At 42.0% G+C, this 26,567-nt stretch overlaps 1 protein-coding gene across 4 annotated transcripts; it reads right to left on the bottom strand.

Annotated features, from left to right (window-relative positions):
• Window positions 1–207: 207 nt before the first annotated feature.
• CDKN3 (cyclin dependent kinase inhibitor 3) lies at window positions 208–14,273 on the bottom strand. 4 transcript variants are annotated; one of them, XM_074957222.1, is made up of 9 exons: window positions 14,203–14,273; window positions 13,010–13,050; window positions 9,136–9,218; window positions 8,021–8,076; window positions 6,537–6,581; window positions 5,388–5,610; window positions 3,517–3,548; window positions 2,297–2,400; window positions 208–900 (listed from the first exon to the last, which is right to left on the bottom strand). In XM_074957222.1, exons 3-9 carry the CDS (start codon window positions 9,207–9,209, stop codon window positions 814–816), a joined length of 621 nt encoding a protein of 206 aa, XP_074813323.1. In that variant the 5' UTR covers window positions 9,210–9,218; window positions 13,010–13,050; window positions 14,203–14,273; the 3' UTR covers window positions 208–813. The 4 variants fall into 4 exon arrangements, with proteins under 4 accessions (XP_074813323.1, XP_074813321.1, XP_074813319.1 ...); XM_074957220.1 differs by lacking the exon at window positions 13,010–13,050 and having other exon boundaries at window positions 5,388–5,607; XM_074957218.1 differs by lacking the exon at window positions 13,010–13,050.
• Window positions 14,274–26,567: the final 12,294 nt, after the last annotated feature.

The raw sequence follows: 26,567 nt of genomic DNA on the forward strand, positions 1-26,567 counted from the left end.
TTGAGTACAGAACCAGACCACCCCCCACAAGCATGCGCCATCAAATTACATTAGTAATGGGCTTGTGGAAAGAACTAGACTACAGCTCTGGAGCACTTTCAAAATCCTTCACAACAGAAGAGTAAAAGGAGGCCCTTTCTGGCTCTCAATAGCCCTGGCTCTTAAAGCTCAGCTGGCTACTGTTAACAAGTTACCAGATCTTTTTATTCCCATTTCAAGCTTCCCTCTCCTTCCATCCCCAATTGTTCCCACTGACTACTTACAAGAAAAAAAAAAGTACAAATAGATAATGCATTAGCTTTATTTCTTATTTGAGATCCCCAGTAATACCCTCCATTGCGTAAATACCTAAAATGCAACATACAGAAAACGACAAAATTTAAAAACCAAAATACTAGTTCAGCGTGTTGAAACTTGTATACTGGTAAGGACATACTTGATGAAGGGAATTAATGCATCAGCAGTGAACTGCTGAAGTTACTGTACTAAAACAAGTCCATTAGAAATGGCGGGGACACCAGCATAGCATTTCTTCCTTCATGTGTGGAAATACTTGTAGAGGATGAACTTAGAAATTATTCCTTGGAAGTTTGTAACGCAGGACTTACTATAGCTCACAAGACCCTTTCTAGCATCAGTCCCGTATCTATTTACAGTAGAGAGACTGGGTGTTAGGATAATACTTTGCTAGAAGGAGTGACTAATAAAGTGGTATTAAAAGGTCAGGTAGGTGAGCGATGTCTTTTTATGTAGAACTTGTACTCAAAGTACCATATGTACACAAAATAGATATACTATAATGCTAATGTTAGTTTATCGTGATACTGTTCTTAATATTGCATCTTTTGTTGACAGATGTGCAGCCAGGTTCTCTCGAAAGTCATGGAGATAGTTGTATTGCTGAAAAATGTACAATCATATTTAGCAAAAGTGCTGAATGTGACGGACATGTTAATAAAGTTTTAAAAGAGAGATTAAATACTTTGTGGTTTAGGCAAGTCTCTAGCTATTAGGTTAGGATAAGACCTAATTGGGGCAGGAGGGGGCAGATTACCCCACATCTGGCTACTGCATGATTCCTACACCTTACTCTGAAGCATTTGGTGCTGGCCACTGTTAGGACAGAGACAGGATATTGGACTAGATGGACCTTAAGTCTGATCCAATCTGGCAACTCCTGTGTTCCTATTATAGTGAGGTTGGAGATATTACAATTCTGATTGTGGCTGGCCTGAGTTTCTAAAATATTAAATAGGAAACTGCTTCATTTGTGAATAAGTAGCTCTACTCCCTCTGCATATAGTCCAAGAAGTAGAACACTGATTCCAGCTAGCTGAATGCAGAGCACAACAATCTACATAGAGGGCTGGTAGGCCAATTCACTCTTGAGTAAAGACTCCAAATGGTGTAAACTGCATAACAAGTGTTCGAAAAAATATAGGCAATCAGGGGAATTTAAACACAGATCCCTCATATCTAATAAAAGCAGGGTAGGACTCCCCATCCTCTCCGTAGCTTCAGTAAACAGTGCTTACTCTGCTCTCCACTCCGACTTAGCAGAAGTGTGCCTGCTTCCCAAATCCTATTCGGCTACTTCAACAAGCAGTAGGCAGCATTCTCTGGCTCTCTGCCTTCTTTAGAAGGCATTTAAAATAACATTGGATCTCAAAGTTAAATGGTGAGATCTTGACTGGTGTACATTTTCTGGCTTTATGAACTATTGTCTTGCTATTGGTTTTATGACTTATGTATTCTGAGTAGGTTTAATACTAGCATTGGGATCTGGGCAGAGGACGATGGATGATAAATGGAAAATGACAGAATAGGAACTAATGTGTGTGAGGTGGGGGAAGAGAAAAGTTTAAGAATCAAGGCAGATGATCAAGGTGCAGTGAGAATTAAAGGAAAGGAGGGATTTTGGCAATAAAGGAAGCAGCAACAACCCCTACTATAAGCTATAGGTGGGAGTGTGGTGGAGGGCAACAGGGGAGAGAGGTAAGAACAGAGCAAACGGGGGGGGGGGGGGGAGATGAGTGGCTATTGGCCATAAAGGAGGAAAGATGTGAAGTTCTGGTGTGGACAGACCGAGGTTGTGTTGGCATGATAGCATGTGACTAAAAGCAGCTCAAACCCAACATTCAAAGGCAGTAAGGACATGAATTACTAGAGGCCTTCTTTAACTCTCAGAAAGACAAAGCCATTCTCTTCATGAAGAGATCCTAGTACAGAGGCACAGTCCTCTACCCACCAGAGGTCTTCTCCATTTTATTATTCCCTCCCCCCAAAGCTTCCTTACCTTTATTGTCTGTATTGCCCCAGATCCTCTTAAGTCTCGGAGGCTCTCTATTGCCTCTTGGGGTTCCATTGCATCAGATAATTGAAGCAGAAGACATGCAGCTACTGTAAGGAAAAAGAGATGCATAAATATGCATTCTAACAATCATCTCTGTATATAATAAAACTTCTGCTCATTGATGTTTGTGCTTAGACAACCACCGGAGTCTCACGACCACTTCAGAACTGGAATTTCTTCATCATAGGAAGGTCCACAGATCTGTTACAATGGATACTTCAACCTGGTTGCGGTTGGGGGCAGAACCAGGCCTGCCAGTCATTAGCAGCAGTGAAGTTTGCTCAAGTTTTCTCTGCATCCCCAGCAGTGTTCCTGGCTGCAGAGCATTTTAGAGGGAAAGTCCAAACTTTAATTCAAAACTTTAACAGTTTGGTCCCATAACATCTTGAGGGCTGCATTTGCATTTTGGGAGATTGTTATCTCAGCTCCGCTCCCCTTCTGCTGTGTTTGCATCTTTTGGCACCCCTCAGGCTTTGGGGAGAGAACTAAGCTGAGAAAAAACAGACAAAACGAGAGGTGTGTGTCTCCTGCTTCCTCCTCATTGAGGGTCATGCAGGGAGCTCTGCCAGCTCTGAGGGCAGAGTGCAGTCCCTGCCCTGGCAGGAATGGAGGCAAGTGACAGCAAAGATGTGGAAAAGGAGATAGAAGCAAGATCTAGTTTGTTCCCTTTACAAATCAGAGAAGAAGTCTCTCCACACTTCCATATATTTGATAGCACAGAGCGATGGTGCATTGTTCACCGGCTTTTTTTATTCTTTAACAAGTCTGACTAGATAACAGTTTCTTAGTTGATCAGTACCATAAAATACTAAATAAACTGGCTTGATCCTGCTTCATTTATTACAGTGGATGCCTGACCTGTTCTCACCCATATTTCTGCCGACAACTGTAGTAACTGAGGCCTATCAAACTATAACCAATCTTATTATAGGATGCTATTAAACTTCTCCCATTTTCCATGCGTCTCCATAAGGCCTCCACTGTGCGAGGGCACCAAGTTCCATTTCCAACTCAGAAACCTCTGGTTCATAATGCATTTGGTCCTTTAGGCACCAGACTAATTTATATTTTAGTTCTATTACCAGAAGAGGATATGGCTAAATTGTATTAAGCAATGACAATATTAAGCAATGACATGGGGGAAGGAGGGAAAAAATGCTTACTGAGACATGAACGTCCAAGTCCTCCGTAACAGCTGAAAGAAAAGAATGACTTGTTTTAATAGTGCAGTAGCACCCAAAGTCCCAAATCAGCACTGGGGCCTCATTGTGCTTGGTAATCCTTGCAAGATCACACAGAGATCAAGATGGCTGGAAGCTACTTCCCTCTTTTGTGAACTTTGTGGAAAAAGAATTCATTCAAAAATACCTTGACCACAATTCCACTCGTCTCCTATAATCTAAGGAAACAAGCCTCACAATACAGGTGTGGGACACTAGAGTTGTGTGAAAATTCAGTCCTTTGGTAAAACCTGTGGGTATCCTCCCCTGCCAAAGAGTTGTGTTCTAGATTCACAGAAAGCAAGATCAGATCATTTTGGTAGATTTTATGCCCACAGCTTCTCTGGTGCCTAATGGGAAAGAAGAAACATTGCATCCAAAGGAAACACCTCATCCTACCTCTAGGTCAAAATTCCTCCTACCCACCCAAAGTCCATTTCTTAGTGGATTAGTAGAATGCACCATGAAATCCTCATGTAAAGTGGATGGCCTGAAGCAATGTAGACTTATTTTTTAGTATCCATTAGTGTTTCCTAAAGGCTTAGGGAGTATGTCACTGTCAAGGCTGAATCCCCACTCTGTCACTTTGAGTGCAGAAGGTGGGGGCCCACAAGGATTTTCAAAATTAATACTGGCCATTTCAGGCTTGTATTATACTCCCAAGGTTACAGCTTTTCTCTGACCTTGGCTTGGTAAACGCTCCCACCACCCAAATGCAAAAAAAACCCCAACCAAACCCTTTGAACCCAGGAAGGAGCACTTGGGAATTCCTCCCTCTGGGGTACCCTCAAGCCTCCCCGCCAAGGGAAGAGCCGAGAAAGAAAAAGGAAATTAGCTGTTGCCACCAGCTAATCAAACAGCATATGCACAAACCTCTTAGGACACCAAAAATCCAATCCTGTTCTTAAAAAAAAGTAAATTTTATTAAAAATAAAAAAGAAGAAAATACACCTGGAACTTAGGCTTTTGCTGGATTTTAAAAGAACAATTCCAAAAATTAAGCATCCAAACTAGCTTTCTTGGGGATTCAGCTTAAAGGTTACAAGCAAACGAAAGCATCAGGGGTTAGCACAGAGGAGTCCACAAGCCAATAAGAAAAAAGAAATAACCCTAATCGTGTCTTTTTAGACATTCCCTAATCTTACTCACTATCTGAGGCTTCAGATAAGTAGGTTCGAGGTATGAATTGATAATCTATGATCATACCTGGCTTAAAGCCGCTCACAGCATTGCTGCTCCGTGTCGCTGCAGCCCAGAGAGAGCAACAGACAAAGGGATTTTAAAAAGTTCTACCTTCCCATTGGCTCTTTTAGTTGGGTGCCCACTTCCTTTTCTTTACCTGGGGGGCTTTTAACCCTTTACAGGTAAAGCAAGCACAGAACAGCTACCAAGAGGGATTTTACAGCTAACTGGCTCGTTGGGTGTTCATAAAAGGGAGCTACCCTCAGCTTCATTTATCACAGTCACCCTGGCAGCTGCTGTGAATTTTAGTCAGTTTGTCTCAGGTGGTACGCCATGTGTCACCCCACTAGACCAGCTGGGGAAAGGGGGGGAGGCTCCATGTGTCCATCCCTACAAGGCCTAGCATTATTTCTCATTGAATGGGGCAAGGAAATGGAAGTAGTTGTAAGTGTGTGGCAGAAGTCGACACGGTGAAAGTGAGGGAATGTCACAGTTTGAATTAACTCTAAAGGAAGCCAGCCAACTGTCATTTGACATTATTTGTTTATTGTACATTAAAGTTTTGATTGTTCATTCATCTGGAGGGAAGTTGATAGATGTCTTGTGGAGATAGGAAGGAAATAGGAACTTACTGTATTAATGTTTTCCGGTTGCTTTCCAGACAGCCCCGTAGTTCTTCCAGAATGGTACAGCAGTTGGTGATGTCAGGAGTATCTCCATCAGGAATAGGATGATGGTGCACAATAATCCCGTGCTGCTGGTAGGAGTCTAGTAGGTTTGGCACCCGATATTTTGAGAGTTCTCCTCTGGTACAGAGCACAAATATATCCTGTGTCCCATACCTCTTTAAATCTTCTGCCAACAAACCAAGACACTTGCAAATAAAAAAAGCCTATCAAGTTTAAGATCTACTTAGACGAAAATGCTAATCAACTCAATTTCAGGGATTAATGCGAGAATCAGCAATGACCAGCTGACACAAACACTAGAAGAACTGTAGGGTTAACCACGAACACTGTGTTTATGCTCATTGGTAGGATCCTGAAGTTGGCAAGTTATTGAAATAAAGATTAGAAGTGTTTGTGCTTAGGCTTTGAACTAGCTCTTCTTGGGAAGCTTGCTATCCTACATTGGGATTATCAGAGCTTCCTGTTATGGTAGAGAAAAAAACTAAAGACAACCGCCTCTGGCTATGGGTTGTACATATGCAGCAGTGAGTACTCTCAATTGGTAGTGAACCCATGTAAGAGGTGATGTTTTTCTCTTGCAAAAGCGTCTCAGTACATTAAACAGTGCCCACAGCTTCACATTCCTCCAAGCACATTGAGGACTAGAGAAACACGGATAAACACAACTATCAAATCAATACTCCCTCAGGAACTTTTCACCCAGTAAAAGGAAACACTGCATGTATTTTTAAAAGGGAATCGCTAAACACGAATGCAGATGGCACATCTTAACTGCTTGCATAATGAGTGATGATTGTTTCATTTCTGAGAAAATACACGTGGTATCTGGAAACAGATTTGCTGGTTAGAGAGATTATGCGATACAATCTTCAGTCTAAGAGAGCAGGCAAGATTCTAGTGACTAAAATAGTAAATGTATGCGCTTTTAATTCACCATGTGCATTTGAAAGTGCTTACTTACAATATGAAGAAAAGATCTAAATTAGTATAGTGGTCCATATATATTATATATAAATCGAAAGAGCAAGAGCATGTGTTCATGGGTGTGTCTATGTAGCATATGTGTGTATATATTTTTTAATATAAACTTACCTATATCTTTCTGAAGATTTCTTTTAACATCCTTGAACCTACAGCCTAAAATAAAATATGAAGAAGTGAGTTGTATGGAATAGAAACATTTGAAAAAACAGTTCACTTTCGCAAATAGAGTAGTTGTGTAGAGGAGAGCAGACAGAACCATCATGTTTAATAAAGTAACAGGGCAGCTTTTCTAAGCCCGTAACTAAAATTTAGTTTTTAAACCTTCCCAAAAGAGAGAGTTTCTGACATGATTAACTGGGCTACACTTAAAGAGATTGGCAAGAGGTCAGCAAGACGTGAGATGGCTGTAGGGTTACTAGTAGGAAGATTCCCTCCCTCTCCACAAGTTCTGGCATATAACAGATATTAAACTCTCCTCCCTATTTGGGTTCTCAGCGTGTCATTATCATTACCTTATTTTCTCCCACTTTATTCCACAAAGAAGAGCTACAAAAGTGCTTTTAACATGATGCATATACCCAACAATGAGAGTTATCAGGACAGAAAATGGGCACAGCAATGCCTGAAACCCAGGGGCAATTGCATGGGTTGCTCTATAGTGTATAAGGCAAATGTGTGTGGCTAGATTGCACGCTCCAATTACTGCTCAAACTATTCCTCTCCTCTAGGTCTCCTAACTTTATAACTGCCCTTACCACCTTTACTGCCCTTACTACCTCTGGGAGACATTTGTTCCCTTCTGAAGATGAGGTGTTGGGATCCTGCAAGTAGGAAGTTATATCTGCTGGCTTCCAACAGGTGGAATTTTGTGAGGCAGGAGCAGGCAGGCAGTGTTTAAAGAACAGACATGAGTTAAGAAGGGACACAGGTAGTTTGAAGACCAACATTTCAAACAGGTTTTGTATTGAAGCTATTTCCAAAGCCTAAATATTTAACACTTTATCTATAAACACATGTGTTTAAAGTGTCAATGAAATTCCGTTTGGAATTAAACAATCCCCATTTTGGCATTTGCAACCCAAACACTACAACAGAATGCTAGTGCATGAGAACGAGACAATGATAATTGATTCCAAGCTGGGAGAAATACAAGCAGTAAAAAACACAAGTGGTTAAAACAGGTGAAATACTTCACTAATATCTTACATTTTTATAACGTAACAGTGTAGGATTTTTTAGATGTGATTTTTAGTTTGACACTCCTTATAGTGGAAAAATTTGGCTTTGCCAGAATTTTCCCATTTCATGGCCTTGCATTGACATTTACTATTATAAAAGGTACTCCAATTTGGAAAGCACACTAGTTGATCAGCAGTTACCTTTCATCACTTCTTCTGGATTAGGCAAAACAGCCTCAGGCATCAAACCAAGAGATCTGATACCTCCACTCTTTCCAATATTGTGTGCTCAGAAGACATGGATATCACTCCACTAAGCGAGTACGGCTTTGAAGAGATCTTTGGAGACAGCATAATTTCCTCCTTGGTAGAAAGCATGTTTTAAAGCTAACTTCTAAAACCAGTGCTACCTACCTGGCAGAGAACATACTCCCAGAAACTGAGAACAATAGAGAGACGACAGGGCTAACCTACCAAAAGAAAATGCAGAATATAAACTTAAATTCCAACTCAAGTTTTCAATACTAGACAGGTTTCAGAGTAACAGCCGTGTTAGTCTGTATTCGCAAAAAGAAAAGGAGTATTTGTGGCACCTTAGAGACTAACCAATTTATTTGAGCATGAGCTTTCGTGAGCTACAGCTCACTTCATCGGATGAAGTGAGCTGTAGCTCACGAAAGCTCATGCTCAAATAAATTGGTTAGTCTCTAAGGTGCCACAAGTACTCCTTTTCTTTTTGCGAATACTAGACAGCCACTTTTTCTGTGGGGTTGTGGAAAAGTAATTCAGCAGTATTCCAGTTTGAATAGCAAGAATTACAGCCAGAAAACTTTGTAGTGCTTACTGATAAAAGAGAATCATATGTCCATACGACAACATTTTATTTCTGATCACGTATCATACGCTTAAGCGAGAAGAGGTATCAAGTATACACACAAAGTGAAGAGGTTTTAACACTTCTGGGGTGTATATTAAAAGTATCAATACTTCATTCTGAACCATTTTACTACTTGATTAAATTCCACGTTGCCTCCACTGTAAGAGCTACGGATCAAATCATCTTAACCTACAACATCTTCACAGTGTGTCAGAAATTAAGAATTAAGTTACTTGGGAAGTAAAGTAAATGGATTTTAGTCACTCACAAGATATGTTTTAAACAGAGTCTGGACCAATATCTTCAGGTTGCAGAGAGCCATGGTAGTTACATGACAACAAAACTTGCTAGTATATGTCTAGTGTTTGATTTCATTACTGTTTCTATGACTTCTCTGAAATATCACTGAACACGAGTGGCCTGCTGCAGGTTTCTTTAGGACACGTACTATCTATTGTCCAGCTGTGTGGTTTTATGAACATTTAGGCCCACATTTACTGCAGATATTTAGTTGCAAGCAGCATACAAGTTTTCTACAAACCCTATATATGTTACTTGGGATATTTCTGCAAGGCCAGAAATTGCTGAGTGAAACATCTACGAGGGTATTTGATTACAAAGGATTTTCTGCTCAAAAAAATATTTGTCTTACCATGATATCTGAAATGGTGTCTGATCATCTTGAATAGGCTCTTCATCAGATGAGTCAAACTCATTTGCTTGCATCGCGCCAGGCTTCAATAGAAGAGTAACTGCTGTAAGGAATTGTTCGTCAACATTTGCTGTGTTGCAAGCACACTACAGCAGATGAGTTTTTTTTCCTTAGTAAAAGATTACCAGTGTTCATGTAGGATGCATTACTTCTAAGACCACTTTGATGTAACTCAAAGGTTTAGTTTAAGATGATAGACCGCAACATTACTGAATGTTAGCCACTATCTACAGGTTCAATCTTATATAAGATTTTGAATCCTTGTCTGTAGCTCTCTGCTACATAAATAGTTCATCAGGGTTGTGAAAAACCCAGGTTTCAAATAGCAAAAAAAATTACTTCAGGTTCTCTTTTTTAAACACCTGTAACTCTGAAGTATTCACATGAACATAACATACTTGAATATAAGATATGGGTATTAGAAACAGGATCTAATTTTATTATGTGAATGAAAACTTTTTTTCTCAAGGTTATGAGTACATCAAGGTTCTTGTTATTCCTATTTTGAAAGTTTTAGAACTGTCTATGTAGCGAGAGAGGAATCAATGGCGATTCAGAGAAGTGCATTCCTAATAAGTGGATCAACTGTTATTAAATGTTGACAAGAGGGGAGCAGGTGGAGCAGTGAACGTGAGGAGGCCTATAGCTATCTTAGCTCGAAGGTTGGCATGGCACCTGATACACAGCTCTGAACAAAACTGGCTAGTTCATTTTATTTTATGATCTTCACCATATTGATCTCATTAGATGGTGGTTCTGCATTCTAGCTAGTGAATGGAAGAGCTGCAAACAAGAAATTTGTTAGATGTTATCTGACTTAGCATGCCTAATTTTGAAGGAAGTGGTAGGAAACAAGCCACTGAATGGACTAAAGTAATGAAAAAAAGTCATCTAAAGCAACAGGTATACAAGACAGGATATGTGCTCAGCTCAAAGTGCAGAAAGCAGTTTCTTGGATTCTTTAAGATCAGATGATCCATCAAATGAAACTGTCTATTGAATAACAAAAACGTTGATTAGTTTGATGATCCTGCAAACAAGACATTTTCAATGCTATTGTCATCATCACTCCAGTCACAATGATTGCTAACAGAAACTTCAGTTGTGTCTGTTCATCTTTGTCATCCAGAGATTAGCAATTATGACACTAACAACTGAAAGGCAAAGACTTGAGCCTAAAGTGTTCTTTAACACTAACCTCATCCCCCTCAGTGTAGCACAAAATGAGAAACAAAGAGACTGAAGCACTTCACCCTGGATATATCTCCACACACATTTTTAACTTACAAGTCCACTAATACATGCTGCTAGAATCAGCAGTAACATTAGTATAGCAGAACCTCAGCGTTACGAATACCAGAGTTCTGACCTGACCAGTCAGCCACACACCTCATTTGGAGCTGAAAGTACACAAACAGGAAGCAGAAGGTAAAAAAGGAAAAGAAAAAAAAAACAATACAGAACGGTGTTAAATGTAAACTACTAAAAAAGGGAAAAGGAAAGTTTAAAAAAGATTTGACAAAGTAAGGAAACTGTTTTTGTGCTTGTTTCATTTAAAATTAAGATGGTAAAAAGCAGCATTTTTCTTGTGTATAGTAAAGTTTCAAAGCTGTATTAAGTCAGTGTTCAGTTGTAAACTTTTGAAAGAACAACCATGACGCTTTTTTCAGAGTTATGAGCAACCTCCATTCCCAAGTGTTTGTAACTGAGGTTCTACTGTACAAGACTGAACACTAGCAATGACCTAATAACAGCTACAAGCATTTATGCAGGGGGAAAAAAAAGGCATCTCTACTTAAAGCTAAGGAGTCTATGTCTGAAAAGAAAACTGTGCAAGTAGCTGCAAATGTCACCCAAAGAGGGAAAAAAATGAAAATGTTGTTTTGTTTCGATAAACTGAAAATAGGTTGAGAGAACTCAAGTGTTTTCATCTTAAACATCGGACATATAGGTGTTTAGCACACGAGTTAAACCTTGTTGAGAAAGTACTGACAGTCCTAAAGCACACTGTGGAAGTTTAGAAGTTTTCCTGCAACCGCTAGCAGCTTCCTGGGTTTGTTGGTTGAAAAAGGAGAGCAGATCACTCCCACTTCTCAACTACACTTGGTGGAACACAGGAAAGTTATGGCAGTTAGATGCATAAATATGCTGAAATTTGCATTAAGCGCAAGGAGAACTTTCATCAAAATATAGCATGTTTTACATAACAAGGGAACAGATAAAGACACTAAGCTTACAAAAGCAATTAAAGTAGGGTTTGAAGGGATTTCACAGATTATAGGCTATCATCCAGACTGCAACAGTAATCTAAATCTGTCTTGAATTAATTAAAAGAACTGCAGCCACAAAAGTCAAACTCAAAAAACAATTCAGAAATGCTGTAGAACCTTTCCAATACTTAACCAATGTGACAGATCCCAAACATGGATGTCACAGGTTTAGATTCCTCTGCCACCGTCAAAAAGTCTAAAACATGGTTGCTACCATGCAACCCCAATATCCTTCCTGCTACTCTAAAACTTAAAACTGAAGACCCAGATCTGTTTGTGAAGGAGCTTGCATCAAAAATGAGCAAGTAAAATAACGGAAGACAGGACAGCTGAATTCAGAATGTTGTCAGGTTTTATGACTTGCACTTCTGTCTGGTCAAGTCTGCATCAACCAAATATCTATTGAGCACATTCAGACTGGTTTGGTCAAACCCTTGTAAAACATAGTAGGTGATGAAAAAGGTGGTACACTGGTTACATTATCAGCTTCTGGAGGCAGGTACAAGAGTGATAGCCCTAACTAATTAGACTGGAGACACTTCTTGCACTTTACTTAGACAAGTGCAAGATCTCCATTAGAGACAAGGTGTATGCTTTTTTAAAAAAAATAGTTGAGGAATAAATAAGTTTACTACAGCCATATCTACACTTACAAGCTTACAGTGGCACAGCTGTATCGCTGTAAGAGTGCTTGCGTGGCTGTGTTATGCAGACGGGAGAGAGTTCTCCCGTCGACAAAATAAAACCAGTTCAACAATCGGCAGTAGCTATGTCGATGGGAGAGCGTCTCCCATCGAAATAGCGCTGTGCACACAAGCGTTTATGCCAGCAAAACTCATGTCACTCGAGGGATGTTTTTTCACACCCCTGAGCAATAGAAGTTTTGCTGACCTAAGTGCTAGTGTAGACATGGCCTAAATGAATCATAGTATGAATTTCATTTCTAAAACCTCTGTAGGTTTTTGTCCTCTCTCCCAGGAAAAAGTGGGGTATTTTGTATGATTGGAAAAAAGTCACACTTCTGTACTATTGTCAAACAAAAGTTTCCATGAGCAACCTTGAAGTAACCAGAAAAGTAAAATCAGTCAAATAAAACATAGCATTCAAACAATATCTTTAGTGCAATCATACATGTATGTTGAGGATGGGAGCAAGTGTCAAAACATCAATCATATAGCAAGTATTAATATTTATCCAGGAACGCAGTCAGGGGCTGCTCTGAAGAATTCCCCAGGTCTTTAAATGATTGGCGTTTACCCCAAGCACACAGAGATGTGTAATTGTGCCTTAGAACAAGTGTAATAATTCATTTCTACAGGGTTCCTCAAACATATTTGAGAAACAAATCATCTGGATGGAAGATACATAAATTCAGTCTACACAGGTCAGGGCACCTCTAATAGCAGAGTGATGCCTGTTTTTGTTTGAGTTGCATGCATGAAAGTAATGCTTCCGAAAATCAGTGACATGAAAGCCCTGAAGACTGAAATCCTCTATCCACAAAACAAGTACAACACCGGCACCTGCTGTACATCCTTTCTTACCTTTTCATGCCTTTGTCTCAACCTTATCCTAGAGAGGTTACCTTTAGGGATGAGAGGGGAATTTAGTTCCCAGGCCTACTCAACATTGAGAGAACAGTTATTGCTAATTGGGATGATGATGGTTTGTGACATGAACTGAACTGACACCACTATACCCATTTCAAACGATAGACCACAAACTGCCATTAGATAGTAACAATTTCCAGCCACTACCAACCAGGGAAGAATTCAAGTGGTTACCCTAGCTGTCAAAGGCTACATACTCATTACTTGTCTGAGCCATTCAGTTACGCAGCCAGGCAACTGCCAGCTCGCCCATGTCGGAAACAAGAAGGGTCCTTAAATGGAGATAGGCAACAGTGTGGTGGGCCTTAGGCTACTTAGCTAATAAGACATGTCAATGCCTGTGGTATGCTTAGAGTGGAGATGGAAACTTCACAACTGAAGGCTAAGTGAAAGCAGCACCAGCCTGGCACAGGCTCAGGGTTGTGGCAGCCCCATGAAAAGCTCAGACCTGTAGCAAGAGGTAAGTGGTGTTGCAACACGCTTCACCAGCGATATTACAATCATAGAAAGTATACATCATACAGATACATTCATGTACAGTAATTGTGGGGGGACGGGTAGCAGACAGCAGGGCAGAAATGCAGTCTGGAAAGCGGACACCTTACAGCTTGTTAGCAGCCAGAGTATTTCCCCAGGGTAGGGGCAGGGACCAGTGTCACATTTCCTGGGTTCCCAAATCCCTGACCCACAGATTCAGGAAGCAACTAAATGTTCGGAAGAGCTATCACAGAACAGAGGGATGTTTTTTGGAGGGAGGGGAACCCTGCCCTCCCCCCACAGGTCAGGAAGGAGGGGGAGGGAGGAAGGGTAACTCTGCCCCTCCTCACCCCGGGGCTCAGGATGAGGGGGAGGGGTAATCCTGCCCCCTCTCCGCCCGGGATAACCGGGGCTCAGGATAGGGGAGGAGGGGTAACCCTGTCCCCCCGGGATAACCGGGGCTCAGGATGTGGGGGAGGGGTAACCCTGTCCCCTCCCAGGGCTCAGAGGGGGAGGGGTAACCCTACCCCCCCCGGGGCTCAGGAACGGGTGGGGGTATCCCGGTTCCGTCCGCCCCCCATCCCGGCCCGGCTGAGGTAGCCGTGGGAGGAGGCCGAGCGGCGCTCCCCGGCACACCGGGCGCCCCTCACCAGGTTCACCATCCCAGCGCTCAGCCCGGGCCGCCGCCGCCGGTTTGAACAGGCCTCTGTCCCGCCCCTTTGGGTTCGGCCCGGCCCAGGGCGCTCATTGGTTAGTGCTTTCCCGCTCTCACCCAATCCCCTGCAGGCAGGCGGCTCGCGCCAAATACAAATAAACCCCGCCCCCCGACAACGGACGAGCCTTATTCCCCATCTCCTCCCCAAGCAACATGAAAAGCACCTTCTGATTGGCCGAAGTAGGCGGGCTTTGGAAACGCCCCCAAGCTCTAACGGGATTGGTTAGCTGGGAGGAAGGGGCGGGGATTATGGTTGGTCAATGCTGAGTGGTTAAAAGGGGAGCTGTGGGCAGATGCACTGTTGCCAGGGTGCAGTAGGGGGCAGGAAGATGGTCGCTAAGGAGCAGCCCCTGGTGGTGTTTGGCCAAGGGAGGCTGGGGCTGAAGATGGCTGCTAAGGGGTGGGGTGGCAGCAGGGTATTCACGGGCAGGGGTATAGGACAGCTGCCAAGGGGTGAAGGAGACAGTAGGGTCCTTGCTAGCCAAGGCAGCCCCTGCGAGCCCCAGGGCGTGAGCATCTCCTTTTACAGCTGGATGGGTGGAATTTGAATAGTTTGGTCAACACCATTGGTAAAAGGGGAACAAAATACGGTCTCCCTCCACAGGGTGTGTTGATCCTTAGCTAGCCCTGTCGTAACTGTCCAACAGGCTCTTCTGGAGAGAGTGGCACAGAGTGGCCATAACCAACCTGTAGGGATCAAAGTTCTTTGCACGCTCTGTGTGTGCTGCACCTGTCTTGCCTCTGTGGTTGTCTTTGGCATAGCAATAGCCTGATGCTCTGCTTAGCACAATGGAAAGGAAGAGGGAGGGAATTGTTGGTTAAGTGCAAGGGTGAACTCCCTACCACTTACGAAAAGTGCTATGGTGGTAGATTCTTCATGCACAAGATCAGAGGCTGAGTTTGAAAAGATGACCCTGAGTTTATACAGAGAGAGTACATGGGAGAGGAAGGATGCTTTTGTGGTTAGAGTACTGGATGGGGACTCAGGTAATCCCTCTGGCTCTACTGCAGACTTGCAGTGTGACCTTGGGTCTGCCACACACATGGTAATGTTCAAAGGGCCTTTGACTGTTCTGCAGGGTATTTGGCTAGCCAGTTTTGGGTACACAGAAAATAGGGATTTTTCAAAGAATGCAGGCAGTGCTTGTTATTTCAAATTATGCACTTAGTATTGGATGCCCAGTCCTCAGCTGGACACCCAGTCACTGGGATGTCAGAACCTCACTACTATATGATGCTATGCTCTCCAGGCACTGCTGTTCTCCTAGGGGCAGACTCACCATTGCATCAGCAGGGAAAGAGAGAAGGCAGCTTGCACCATCTCTGTTCAGGCATTGCTGGGGACTAATTTAGGCCTTTCATAGGATAGGGTAGTCCTGAAGGTTGCCATAACTTGTCTTTGTTGTGATGACTCCTGTTAGAAATTGCTGGGACATAGAAACAGCAAGATGCTGGTCTGCCCCAGTCACATCCGTGGTCTAGAATGCCCTCTGCAGCCAGGGCTCTTGTGAGGTAGCGCATAGATGGGCAAATTGTCTCTATGCATGGTGTAGGGGCTCTAGGTACTAGAGTAATTGCACCTGTCCTATGGCCTATTTGCCCTAGCCTAGCTGGCAGAAAGGGAAGACCACAGGCCAGTAATGAATCTGATCTGGCCCCATTTTAAAAAGTCACAGCCTCCCCCTGGTTCAGAGTGTTTCAGCAAACCTCTTATCGGGGCATCTGTGGCTTATTGGGACAGTACAGTGACATAGGAACATGAATTAAAAGCCTCAGAAACCGTGAGGAATTAATAGTTTGTTTGAAAAAGTGATATTAGAACAGCATTTCACATTCTGTTTTTGAGCATTGTAGAACTAGATTGTGAAGCGGCTAATTGGTAGTTTCTATACAATCTAATAAAAATTTTCAAAACCGTGGGTAGGCACAAATAGCTATTGGGGCCTGATCTAAGGGTTGAAGTGGGATCCCAGGAAATTTCAAAGCAGATGTTTGGCTGTAGCAAAGCTGCTGGAATGCACTGAGGTTGGTGGGATTTTCAAAAGGGCCTGTGCAAACTTTCTTGGTATGCAGGGCCAACCTGAAAGCTATATTAGGTTCATATTAGCATACATAAATTACACCCTTGTGTATGCTAATAAAATCTGAATGAGGAGCATTATAAAAGCAGGCTATTTTCAGACATCTCTGGAAAATGGCCAAAAATCACAGGATTTAGGATAGGTGCAGGTGATGGGATCATCAAGAAAACCCAGAAATTGACACCATAGTTACAGAAATGACCTTGTGGCACCTTAGAGACTAACCAATTTATTTGAGCATAAGCTTTCGTGAGCTACAGCTCACTTCATCGGATGTATACTGTGGAAAGTGTAGAAGATCTTTTTATACACACAAAGCATGAAAAAATACCTCCCCCCACCCCACTCTCCTGCTGGTAATAGCTTATCTAAAGTGATCACTCTCCTTACAATGTGTATGATAATCAAGTTGGGCCATTTCCAGCACAAATCCAGGTTTTCTCACCCCCCCCCCCCACAAACCCACTCTCCTGCAAGAAGAAATGTAAGAAATGACCTTGTTGAGGAAGAGCTGATAGGGGAGTACATGAGTACCCTTTTTGCCAGCACAGAGCAGAGGCTGTAAATGAGAAAAACACCGTTAGAAGAGATGGCAAGATACACAATTTGTGGCAGGAGAGTGAACCCCATCTTTACATCTTCTGTGGCTGATATGGAACAGGTATGTTTTCTATTTCTATAAACTGCCTTATCTAACCCTGGTCCCTTCAGAGTTATATGTGCAACACTCACAATGTTCAGTACAGATGGGAAATTCACCATGGTATAGTATGCTTGCAGTTTTTTCTGCCCATTCATGGGGAAGATAACATAGTCTTTATACTTATGGATTGTATTTAGGCACACAACAGCAATGGACTTGCTGATAACAGTAGTGTTCCCAATGGTCCTTTGAAAAGACCAAGTGACAAGTATGCCAAGTGCATTGTTGATCAGGACTTGTGTAGAGATGGGATTTTGTAAAGACATCATGTCCGTACTGCCCATCATGAGGTCAAAAATGGTAAGAACAATCCATAGTGCTGTCTGGGTATTGAGAAATGTAAGAATAGAGCCACCGATCTATTGTCAAAGGTAAGATAGCTATCTAAATGTCAAATCTGCAGTGAATGCAGAAAACAGGATATGAAAGAACCACTGGGAACCACATGAGATTCCTGATCACCCTTGGCCCAAGATTGGTGTAGATATATTCAAATTAAATGGCAAATATTATCTTTTATTAGTAGACTACTACTCAGGTTTGTGGTGTTTTTTAAAAATTAAACTTGCCCAACACATCATATTGAGATATTACAACATTTAAATTGCAGTTTGCTCCCCAGGGTACATTAGATGAGTTAATAACAGGTAATGGTCCACAGTTCATGAGTGGCTTATTTGTGCAGTTCTCTTGATATATCAGTTCAAACTCACCAACATGAAGCCCTTACCTTTCTGAATTTCTACTCTGTCTAAGGAATGGAGTCTTGTTCAAAGTATTAATAAATTGTATAGTCAATTGCTTGACCACACTTTGGTTTGTTATGAAATATACTCAAAAGACCAAATAAGCAATGTCAGTCAGGTTTATTAATATGGCACAGGAAAGGGTTCTATATGATACCAGTCTCTAAAGCTGATGACAGAACAAGGAGTAATGGTCTCAAGTTGCAGTGGGGGAGGTTTAGGTTGGTTATTAGGAAAAACTTTTTCACTAGGAGGGTGGTGAAGCACTGGAATGCGTTACCTAGGGAGGTGGTGGAATCTCCTTCCTTAGAGGTTTTTAAGGTCAGGCTTGACAAAGCCCTGGCTGGGATGATTTAGTTGGGGATTGGTCCTGCTTTGAGCAGGGGGTTGGACTAGATGACCTCCTGAGGTCCCTTCTATTCTATGATTCTAAAGAACAGCCCCGTGCAGCGATGTTACATTTGTCTCATGCAGAAGGTGTGCTCGCCAAGTTATATATTACAACTGGTATTCTTAATATGATGATTTTACAAGTTACATCTCTTTTACATGACACTAAAACCCAACTCATCAGTTTGTCCCAGTTTCCTAATAGTCCCTACTTTCCTAGCTTGTATTAAGACATGGAACAGTGTATCTTGATTTTGACAAGTTTCCTATCTGCTTATGCCAAATGCTTATTTCAGCTAATGCGAGGAGTTATGGGATAATTAGCCTAAATGAATAGGATTATGTTATAGGCCAGTTTAGGCTATCACTGTTACAAGTATTTGTGCTTAATGTTATGGGTTTTTAATGCATACTAATCTATGTATGGTGCTGATAATACATATTATTAATATATTTATATGCTAGCCAGCATATAGTCATCAACAAAAGAGAGGGTGGGGAAGAATCTTGGAAGTATGGTGTAGGAGGACAGAGTGAGAGATTTGGTTCGCTTTTGAGGGAAGTTGTGAGGAACGGGTGCTGAGTAAGGGGACGGTTTAGGTAGAAAATTGTAACATGTTTGAAAAAATATTAAAGTAATTTGGCTTTCTAGACAAAGATTGGTCGGGAACTAATAACGGCTTGGTAGAGGAGGAATTGGGGATAATTTTATATTAAATAAATCATTGTGGGACTAAGAAGAGGTGCATATCTTTACTTCGATTGCTTTGCTTTGTGTGTTGTATCCCCTTCCTTCGTACATCTTTTAGTCTTCGCTCCTGCATTTTGCTCTGCACAGATGAACCCCTATACTGATGCAGGGCCTGTGTCTTCCCTCTGCACTAGGCAAATCCCTAACACGTGGGTGCTATCATAATCTAAATAAAGAATAGTGCAATATTTCCTGTGTAAGCATGGGAAAAAACCCTGCTATCTCAGATACCACTGTATGGTGACTGTTGACTTTAAGGGTTCCATCTACTGTCTAATTTATCCATGCACCAAGCGCCGAAGTATCTGCACTGTATCCATAAATAAGATTAACACTGTATGTTTCTGGAAAAAAGACAAAGTTTTTCACCCCTCCTTTTATTTATATGCTCTCAAGACTCCATATTAAAAGTTTCCTAATGCTGGAATTGATGTTTACATCTCCTGTTCCTGATAACTGTTCTATTTTCAAAATACTCTACAGCAATAAAAAATGAAAAGAACAGCTTGGCTCATGTTAAAGTTTCTGTTTACGTTGTGGCTGCTCAGGAATAGATATCATTTAGATTTTTCAGAGAATAATGCTTGTATCATGTACAATATGTCACCAAGCGCTTATGCCTCCAAAGCAATAAATAAATTTTAAAAAATCTCCCATACGCATCTAAAAATAATTTATAACATGAAGGATCAAACAGCAAGATTTTTCCAAGGAGTCCTATATCCAAAGCTCTAAACACAAGGGTAGGAGGGGTCTGTGGTCTGGCACCAAAGCATCTATGTGACTTTTGTAACATAAAGAAACTGTGTGAGAGAATCCAAATGGTTATGCTGAGTTAGTGGAGAACTTCCATGCAGACACAGTCATGACTGCTATGAAAGCAATCCTGTTTGAAACCTTTTGGGTTTTGGACCCTTTCTGTTTCTCATTTGATAGCAAGCAGGCTCCTGATGGCTGGCTTGGAGACCTAGGCATGTGCTTCTTGTATTGAGGCCTAAGTGCTTTGTTGAGTCAGGGCCCTAGTGAAGGCATTTGTACCCTGAATATAGGGTATGTACAGGCAAAGGGTTAAATTTATGACTGTCAAACAAACAAGCACCCCACTCCAAGATAGAGGTTTGAGGGGCAAACTATACTCAGCTTTTGCAAGGAGTTGAAAGGGGATCTGGAGCGTAAAAAGCATCATTGTCATACATTTCCTTTGACTGGAAAAATCATGGGTAATCCAAGCTACCATCATGCTTGTTAGTCACCTACCACTGCATAGCTCCATTTCTTGAAGGTCTTTTTGGAAAAAGTTTGTCTCGTTTTCTAAGAGATCCATAGGAATGGGGTTAGAGAGCTCCAATGGCGATATCATCAGAAATCCCAAGGTGGCATCATGTCAGTTTTTCATATTGTTTTGAAAAAATTATAGGTGGAACTGAAGGTTTCAAAATTCTCTCTCTTCCCTCTCCCGTTATATTTATCTTCCCTTATCTCTTTTTATTTCCTTTTAACCTCCCACCCCCTTTCTTATGCCATTACAGAAGAGGTCCCCAATCTGTGGGGCAGGGAGAAATGTTTGGGAGGGTGCGGTGTGGCCTGGTCCAGCCCCCATGGGGGACGGGGAGGGAGCACTACCCAGCCCTGCTCCCAGCTCTGCTCCGGCCTGCCCCCAGCTGTGGTTCCGATCCCAGCCTTCGCTCCCGACCGCGGCCTGGCCACGGTTCCGCACCCAGCCCCTGTCCCTCACCCAGCCTTGGCCCCTGGCTGCGGCTTTGTTCCTGGCCCTGGCCCCAGATCCAACCCCAGCTGCAGCCCCCTTACTCCTGTGCGTGTTTCCCCCTCCCCCCTGGAGACAGATTCCCCACTCCTGGTCCTGGCTCCAGGAGGAGGGGCAGATGGGGTAAAGGGGGGGAGCGACCCTGAAAAGTTTGGGGACCACAGCATTAGAGTGATGTTATGTGTAACCCTGTTTCTCATCTATTGTTGCACAATTACAGCTCCCAAGAAGGTACGTTTTTAAGGTGCAAAAGCTAATCAAAAAGACTTGTCTTTAATTCTCTGTTTGCTATGGAAAATTCATATTGTATGTGATAAAAATTGTTTGTGCCATGTTTGGAGAATGTTACTTTCTTGATACACAAAAACTCAGAAGTTGCTGGTGGAATTTATAGGAGAGTCTATATGTTTTCCACACTATTACCTAAGCATAGTTTAACAATTGATTATGTTTTGGTAGGGTTTTGTTACAAAGTTCTGCCAACAAGACTCTGATGGTTAAAAATACATTTGAATAGTGAATATACACTGAAAGCCTAAATGTTTGCTGCAGGCAGACTTTGCAAGATGTCATTTCAAAAAAGATCAAGCAGCTGAAACTGCAAAATATGAGGAAGCTTCATTGTTTCTTTTGTTTTTTTCTTTACATGTATGTGGCTTTACATTGCTTTCAGCCACCACCGAAGCACATTCGTGGTAGACATTTGTCTGGAATTATAAAACTCATTGATTGGATGTCTTGTCCATCAATACAATTTCAAATGAACACGATTTCTCTGCAGTGCAGAATGACAACATACAACCCCTTGAGAAACGTTGCTGGCTAAGTGACTTCCTTGTGAATACCATGTTGCATGATGCTGCTGGCACAGTAGTGGACTCAAGAAAGCCATGGATTATTTTGTATTAGTAGTTTAGTGTTAAAAATTCAGGGTAAAACAGAGGGGGCCCCAGTCAAACTGGATCTGCACCTCCTGTAATCCCATTTAATCAAAATCAAGCCAGAGATTTGGCCCCATATCTAGTGGTCAGCAACAAATTTGTAGATTAACTGCTGAGAACCATGGTAAATTAGAACAGTAGCCTATGACATTTTAATATAATTAATATTCATTATTCATACAAAGAACAACGTACTCTTGATTCTACAAAAAGGGTCCAATCCTGCTCCTATTGAAACCTATGTCATAAATCCCATTGGGAACGGGTCCAAAGAAAAGTAATTATTCTATTTGACATCTTCACTGCAGAGCTCCATTGCATATTTTGGAATCATCATTCGTGTGTGGAATGAGTGCAGAATTTCAATAGCGATTTAGTGAGGTTTGGAGGGGGGAATTTTGCTTCTGGCTGTAATTCCATCAATGAAATCTAACAGCCCAGCAGGACTGAAATGGTGCATGTGTCTTATGCTGGTCCTCTTATGCAGGAGTGAATTTCATCCTATTATCACAGTATATGCACTGTTTTTTCTATTTATACTAAATACAGAAAACTAATGCTTTTGGGAAACAAGACAATTTCTGTAACTTCTAGCTTTTACAGTTTGCATGACTTTTGTTCCTTTCACAGTGGCTTCCCTGTGACTTTTCCATAAAATTGCTTGGATGAAACCATAGTCCCATAAATGACCATTTAAAATCAAGATCTTCCTTAGTGTGTGACCCGATCATTTTCATTGTTTCACAGTTAAATTATCTGGCAAGAGGAATCATAAGGGGCAAACTTTTTCCCCCGTTTCTTGCACAATGGGACTCATATTCTGATTTGGGCTTGGATTTGCCTGGAGTCTCCAGGAATTAAAGATTAATCTTTAATTAAAGATTATGTCATGTGATGAAATCTCAAGGAATACATCCAACCAAAATTGGCAACCCTACTTTTGGGTACTACTGTAATATAAATAATAAGTAACTAATGTTTCAGGTCAAAGATGCAACGGGTAAGGCTGCAAAAATGCACCCATTGCAGCAAAACCAGCTTTAGAAATTTGGCCCTCAACAGCATATTCTAAATTACTAGTCAATTTTTATTGTTTGCTCCTTGTTCTATATGAAAAGAGATTTTATTTTGCTTTTTTATCAGAAGGGACTACTCGTGCTTTGTTAACATATTAAAACATGCTTTATTACAACTCATTATTGTAAAGCCTCTGGACTACATTGAATATGAAAAGTTCTACATGCAAACAAAATGGTTTATATTCTGTTTAGTATTGTTTATGTAGCTGTGCCTTTGAAGGAGAATCATAGAATCGTAGAATATCAGGGTTGGAAGGGACCTCAGGAGGTCATCTAGTCCAACCCCCTGCTCAAAGCAGGACCAATCCCCAACTAAATCATCCCAGCCAGGGCTTTGTCAAGCCTGACCTTAAAAACCTCTAAGGAAGGAGATTCCACCACCTCCCTAGGTAACGCATTCCAGTGCTTCACCACCCTCCTAGTGAAAAAGTTTTTCCTAATATCCAACCTAAACCTCCCCCACTGCAACTTGAGACCATTACTCCTTGTTCTGTCATCTTCTACCACTGAGAACAGCCTAGATCCATTTTCTTTGAAACCCTCTTTCAGGTAGTTGAAAGCAGCTATCAAATCCCCCCTCATTCTTCTCTTCTGCAGACAAAATAATCCCAGTTCCCTCAGCCTCTCCTCATAAATCATGTGCTCCAGCCCCCTAATCATTTTTGTTGCCCTCCGCTGGACCCTTTCCAATTTTTCCACATCCTTCTTGTAGTGTGGGGCCCAAAACTGGACACACTACTCCAGATGAGGCCTCACCAATGCCAAATAGAGGGGAATGATCATGTCCCTTGATCGGCTGGCAGTGTTCCTACTTATAAAGCCCAAAATGCTGTTAGCCTTCTTGGCAACAAGGGCACACTGTTGACTCATATCCAGCTTCTCGTCCACTGTAACCGCTAGGTCCTTTTCTGCAGAACTGCTGCCTAGTCATTCGGTCCCTAGTCTGTAGCAGTGCATGGGATTCTTCCGTCCTAAGTGCAGGACTCTGCACTTGTCCTTGTTGAACCTCATCAGATTTCTTTTGGCCCAATCCTCTGATTTGTCTAATTTGTCTCTGTATCCTATCCCTACCCTCCAGCGTATCTACCTCTCCTCCCAGTTTAGTGTCATCTGCAAACTTGCTGAGGGTGCAATCCATGCCATCCTTCAGATCATTAATGAAGAAGTAGTAATCAAATCTCCAAGTAGTAATCAAAACAGCAGGTGGCAGTGAGACTAAGAAAGAGGGAAGGAAACAGAAATAAAGGGGAGAGATTTTAGGACCATATCTTCAGGTACTGTAAATTGCCATAACTCCGCTGACTACACTGCATGCCCCAAGTAAAGGGGCGGGGGGAAATGGGTACACTTTACCAGGTTCTGATCCAAGGGGGAACCCTGCCAGAGGCCTACAAGCCCATCAGTATGAGAAGAAAATTCAGACTTTGACTGAATATTATTTATAAAATCTTAGTGAATAGATTTGTACCTGTGTATCTATGTGTGGGATGGGGGCCCATGTTATGAGTTTGTCCTGGGCCCAGCAAAATTTTGCTTGGGGCTTGCTACACTGATTTACTCCAGCTGAGGATTTGGTTTTCGGTGTCTAACTAAGAGAGTTCATACTGAGCGTTTTCTTTTTGGGGAATCCCACTGGTGTTATGTTTTCCCTATTTCAGGCATAATAAACATTGTTATAACCTCCAGCTGATAGAGAATTGCACAATTTAAATACAAACATTTCTTCATACTCAAGAATGTCAAGGAGAAAACATTACACAATGTATAAATGAATTTGCTTTTCAACTCTTCTCTCAATGCACTTCCCAAATTGTTAGTAACCAAGCCAAGAAACATGCTTGAAACTAGAACTCTTGTGCATTGCTGGCTTGCTCTTCCATGCACTGTCTGTTCAATGATATTTGAATACTTGGTCTATGACAACATAGTCTTCTGCAGAGGGAATGATATGAAATCCCAAACAGACAGCTGAGTTATTACTTCATTCTTTGTGAAAACAGCAGGAGGTGAAGTTATGAGTGAATCTCTGTGAAATAGCTTCACAAACTGTAATGGAGGTGAAGGATCCAATCCAAATATTTAAAAGATGGACTTGCATTTAAATAATGTTTAAAGTTTGACAATCCAAGAAAATTTCTGAAGGTTCTGGTGAAGCATTCACTTTTTGTTGAATGTATTAGCCAGTGGGAGTTCTATCAGAGCATGGAGTTGAGTGGATTTACTTGCTTCCGCCTTCTTCTTCAATCTTTTCCTTTGTGCATTTTATGTGGTTTTGGTGAAAATGGGCCACATTCTTGTCAGTTAAAGTGAGGGTGTCTGGTAGGTGACAGGAGAGAAGGAGGTTACAATAGTCTGTGCAGGACATTACTAAGGGTAAGTGTTTTAGCTGTGGGGTTAGAGAAGAAGGGATGTAATTTGAAGATACAGAAGAAAAATCAACAAGATTTAACAGCTGGGATGTGAGGGGAGAGGAAAAGAAAGGAATCAAAGTCCTGAGATACAGGGATAGTGGCTGAACGATCACAGTGATGGGGAATATTTTTGATTGGGGAGATGGGTGGTGTTTTGTGTGTGTGTGTGTGTATGTGCCATGTTGTGTTTTGCTTGTTGGCAGGAAAAGATGTTTAGAATTAAAGGAATTAAACTACAGCTAAACTACCAATTAAACAAAAGGCAAATAAACAATGGAAGAGTTATTGAATGTTTCCTTTCTGAAGGCTGTAATCTCAGTTTGTACCCATAATTCCTGTTAACAGGAGAGCCACCATATGAGGAATCAGAAGAGTCCTCCCAATGTTTTATTTGTATTGGAATAACACATAAGAGCCTCAGTCATTGACCAGGACCCCATTGTGCTAGACGCTGTACAAACACAGAACAAAAAGACAGTCCCTGCCACAAAGAGCTTGCTTACTCTGCCTTTTTGTGCTACAGTTCTTGTCTGCTGTAACTTCACTGATACCAGTTGAGATACAACAGAGGAAAGGGGTTGCATGGGGACAGGGGGAGGGGTTGCAGGGACACATGGGACAGGAGAGGAGTGGTGGCTGAGTGGGGGTGCAGAGATACATGGGAATGTTGGGAAGGGGTGCAGGTGGAGTTGATAGCTAAAAGGTCTGGGTTCAATATCCAGGAGTTCCTCTTAACAATAAACACAGAACCAGCTTCAGTCCCGACCCAATAATCTAGAAAAATTAAACACCACTCCTGGGCACCTCTCACAAGTACTGAGACCGTATACAGAAAAGAAAACTTTTTAATAAAAAGGGGAAAGGAACCTGGCATTAATTTGGGAAAATGCCACAAGTATGATTCTGAAGCCCAGGAGCATGAGCAAAACACCCTCCCCGCCCCCCAGAGTATGTTGGGCATTGTCCTTTGCCTTAATTTCTCACCCTGTGTGAAAATCTGACAAGCAAATGTTCCTTTAACATGCCACTCCCCTTTTCCCTTCACTGCACCTCACTTACAGATGCTCTCCATAGTCAGTGAAGACCTAGAGTTCAGAGGTGTTCATGTAAATTCCCTTCCCGTCGGGGGGGGGAGGCATCAAGCAGTGCCTCAGCTGCTGCACCATTCACGCTGCATTGCTGCCCACTGCTGTTGCTGCTTCATTGTTCGCTTGGCCACTGCGCCACTGGCTGCTCTGTCATTGTTCACTGCGCTGCCATTGGCCACTGCACTTTTGCTTTCTCTGCTGCAACCTCTGTGATGCCTTGAGGTGGCACCACTTAACACAGCTCTCCATGATTTCAGCAGTTAGTGTGGGAAGGACCTCATTGCTAGTGCAGGCTGTATAGTCTCTTTCACTGAAAATGCTGTCCCCCAGCAGATCTAAAGTTTA

Source organism: Natator depressus, chromosome 6 (genome assembly GCF_965152275.1).
Source record: "Natator depressus isolate rNatDep1 chromosome 6, rNatDep2.hap1, whole genome shotgun sequence".
Taxonomy (NCBI): Eukaryota; Metazoa; Chordata; order Testudines; family Cheloniidae; genus Natator; species Natator depressus.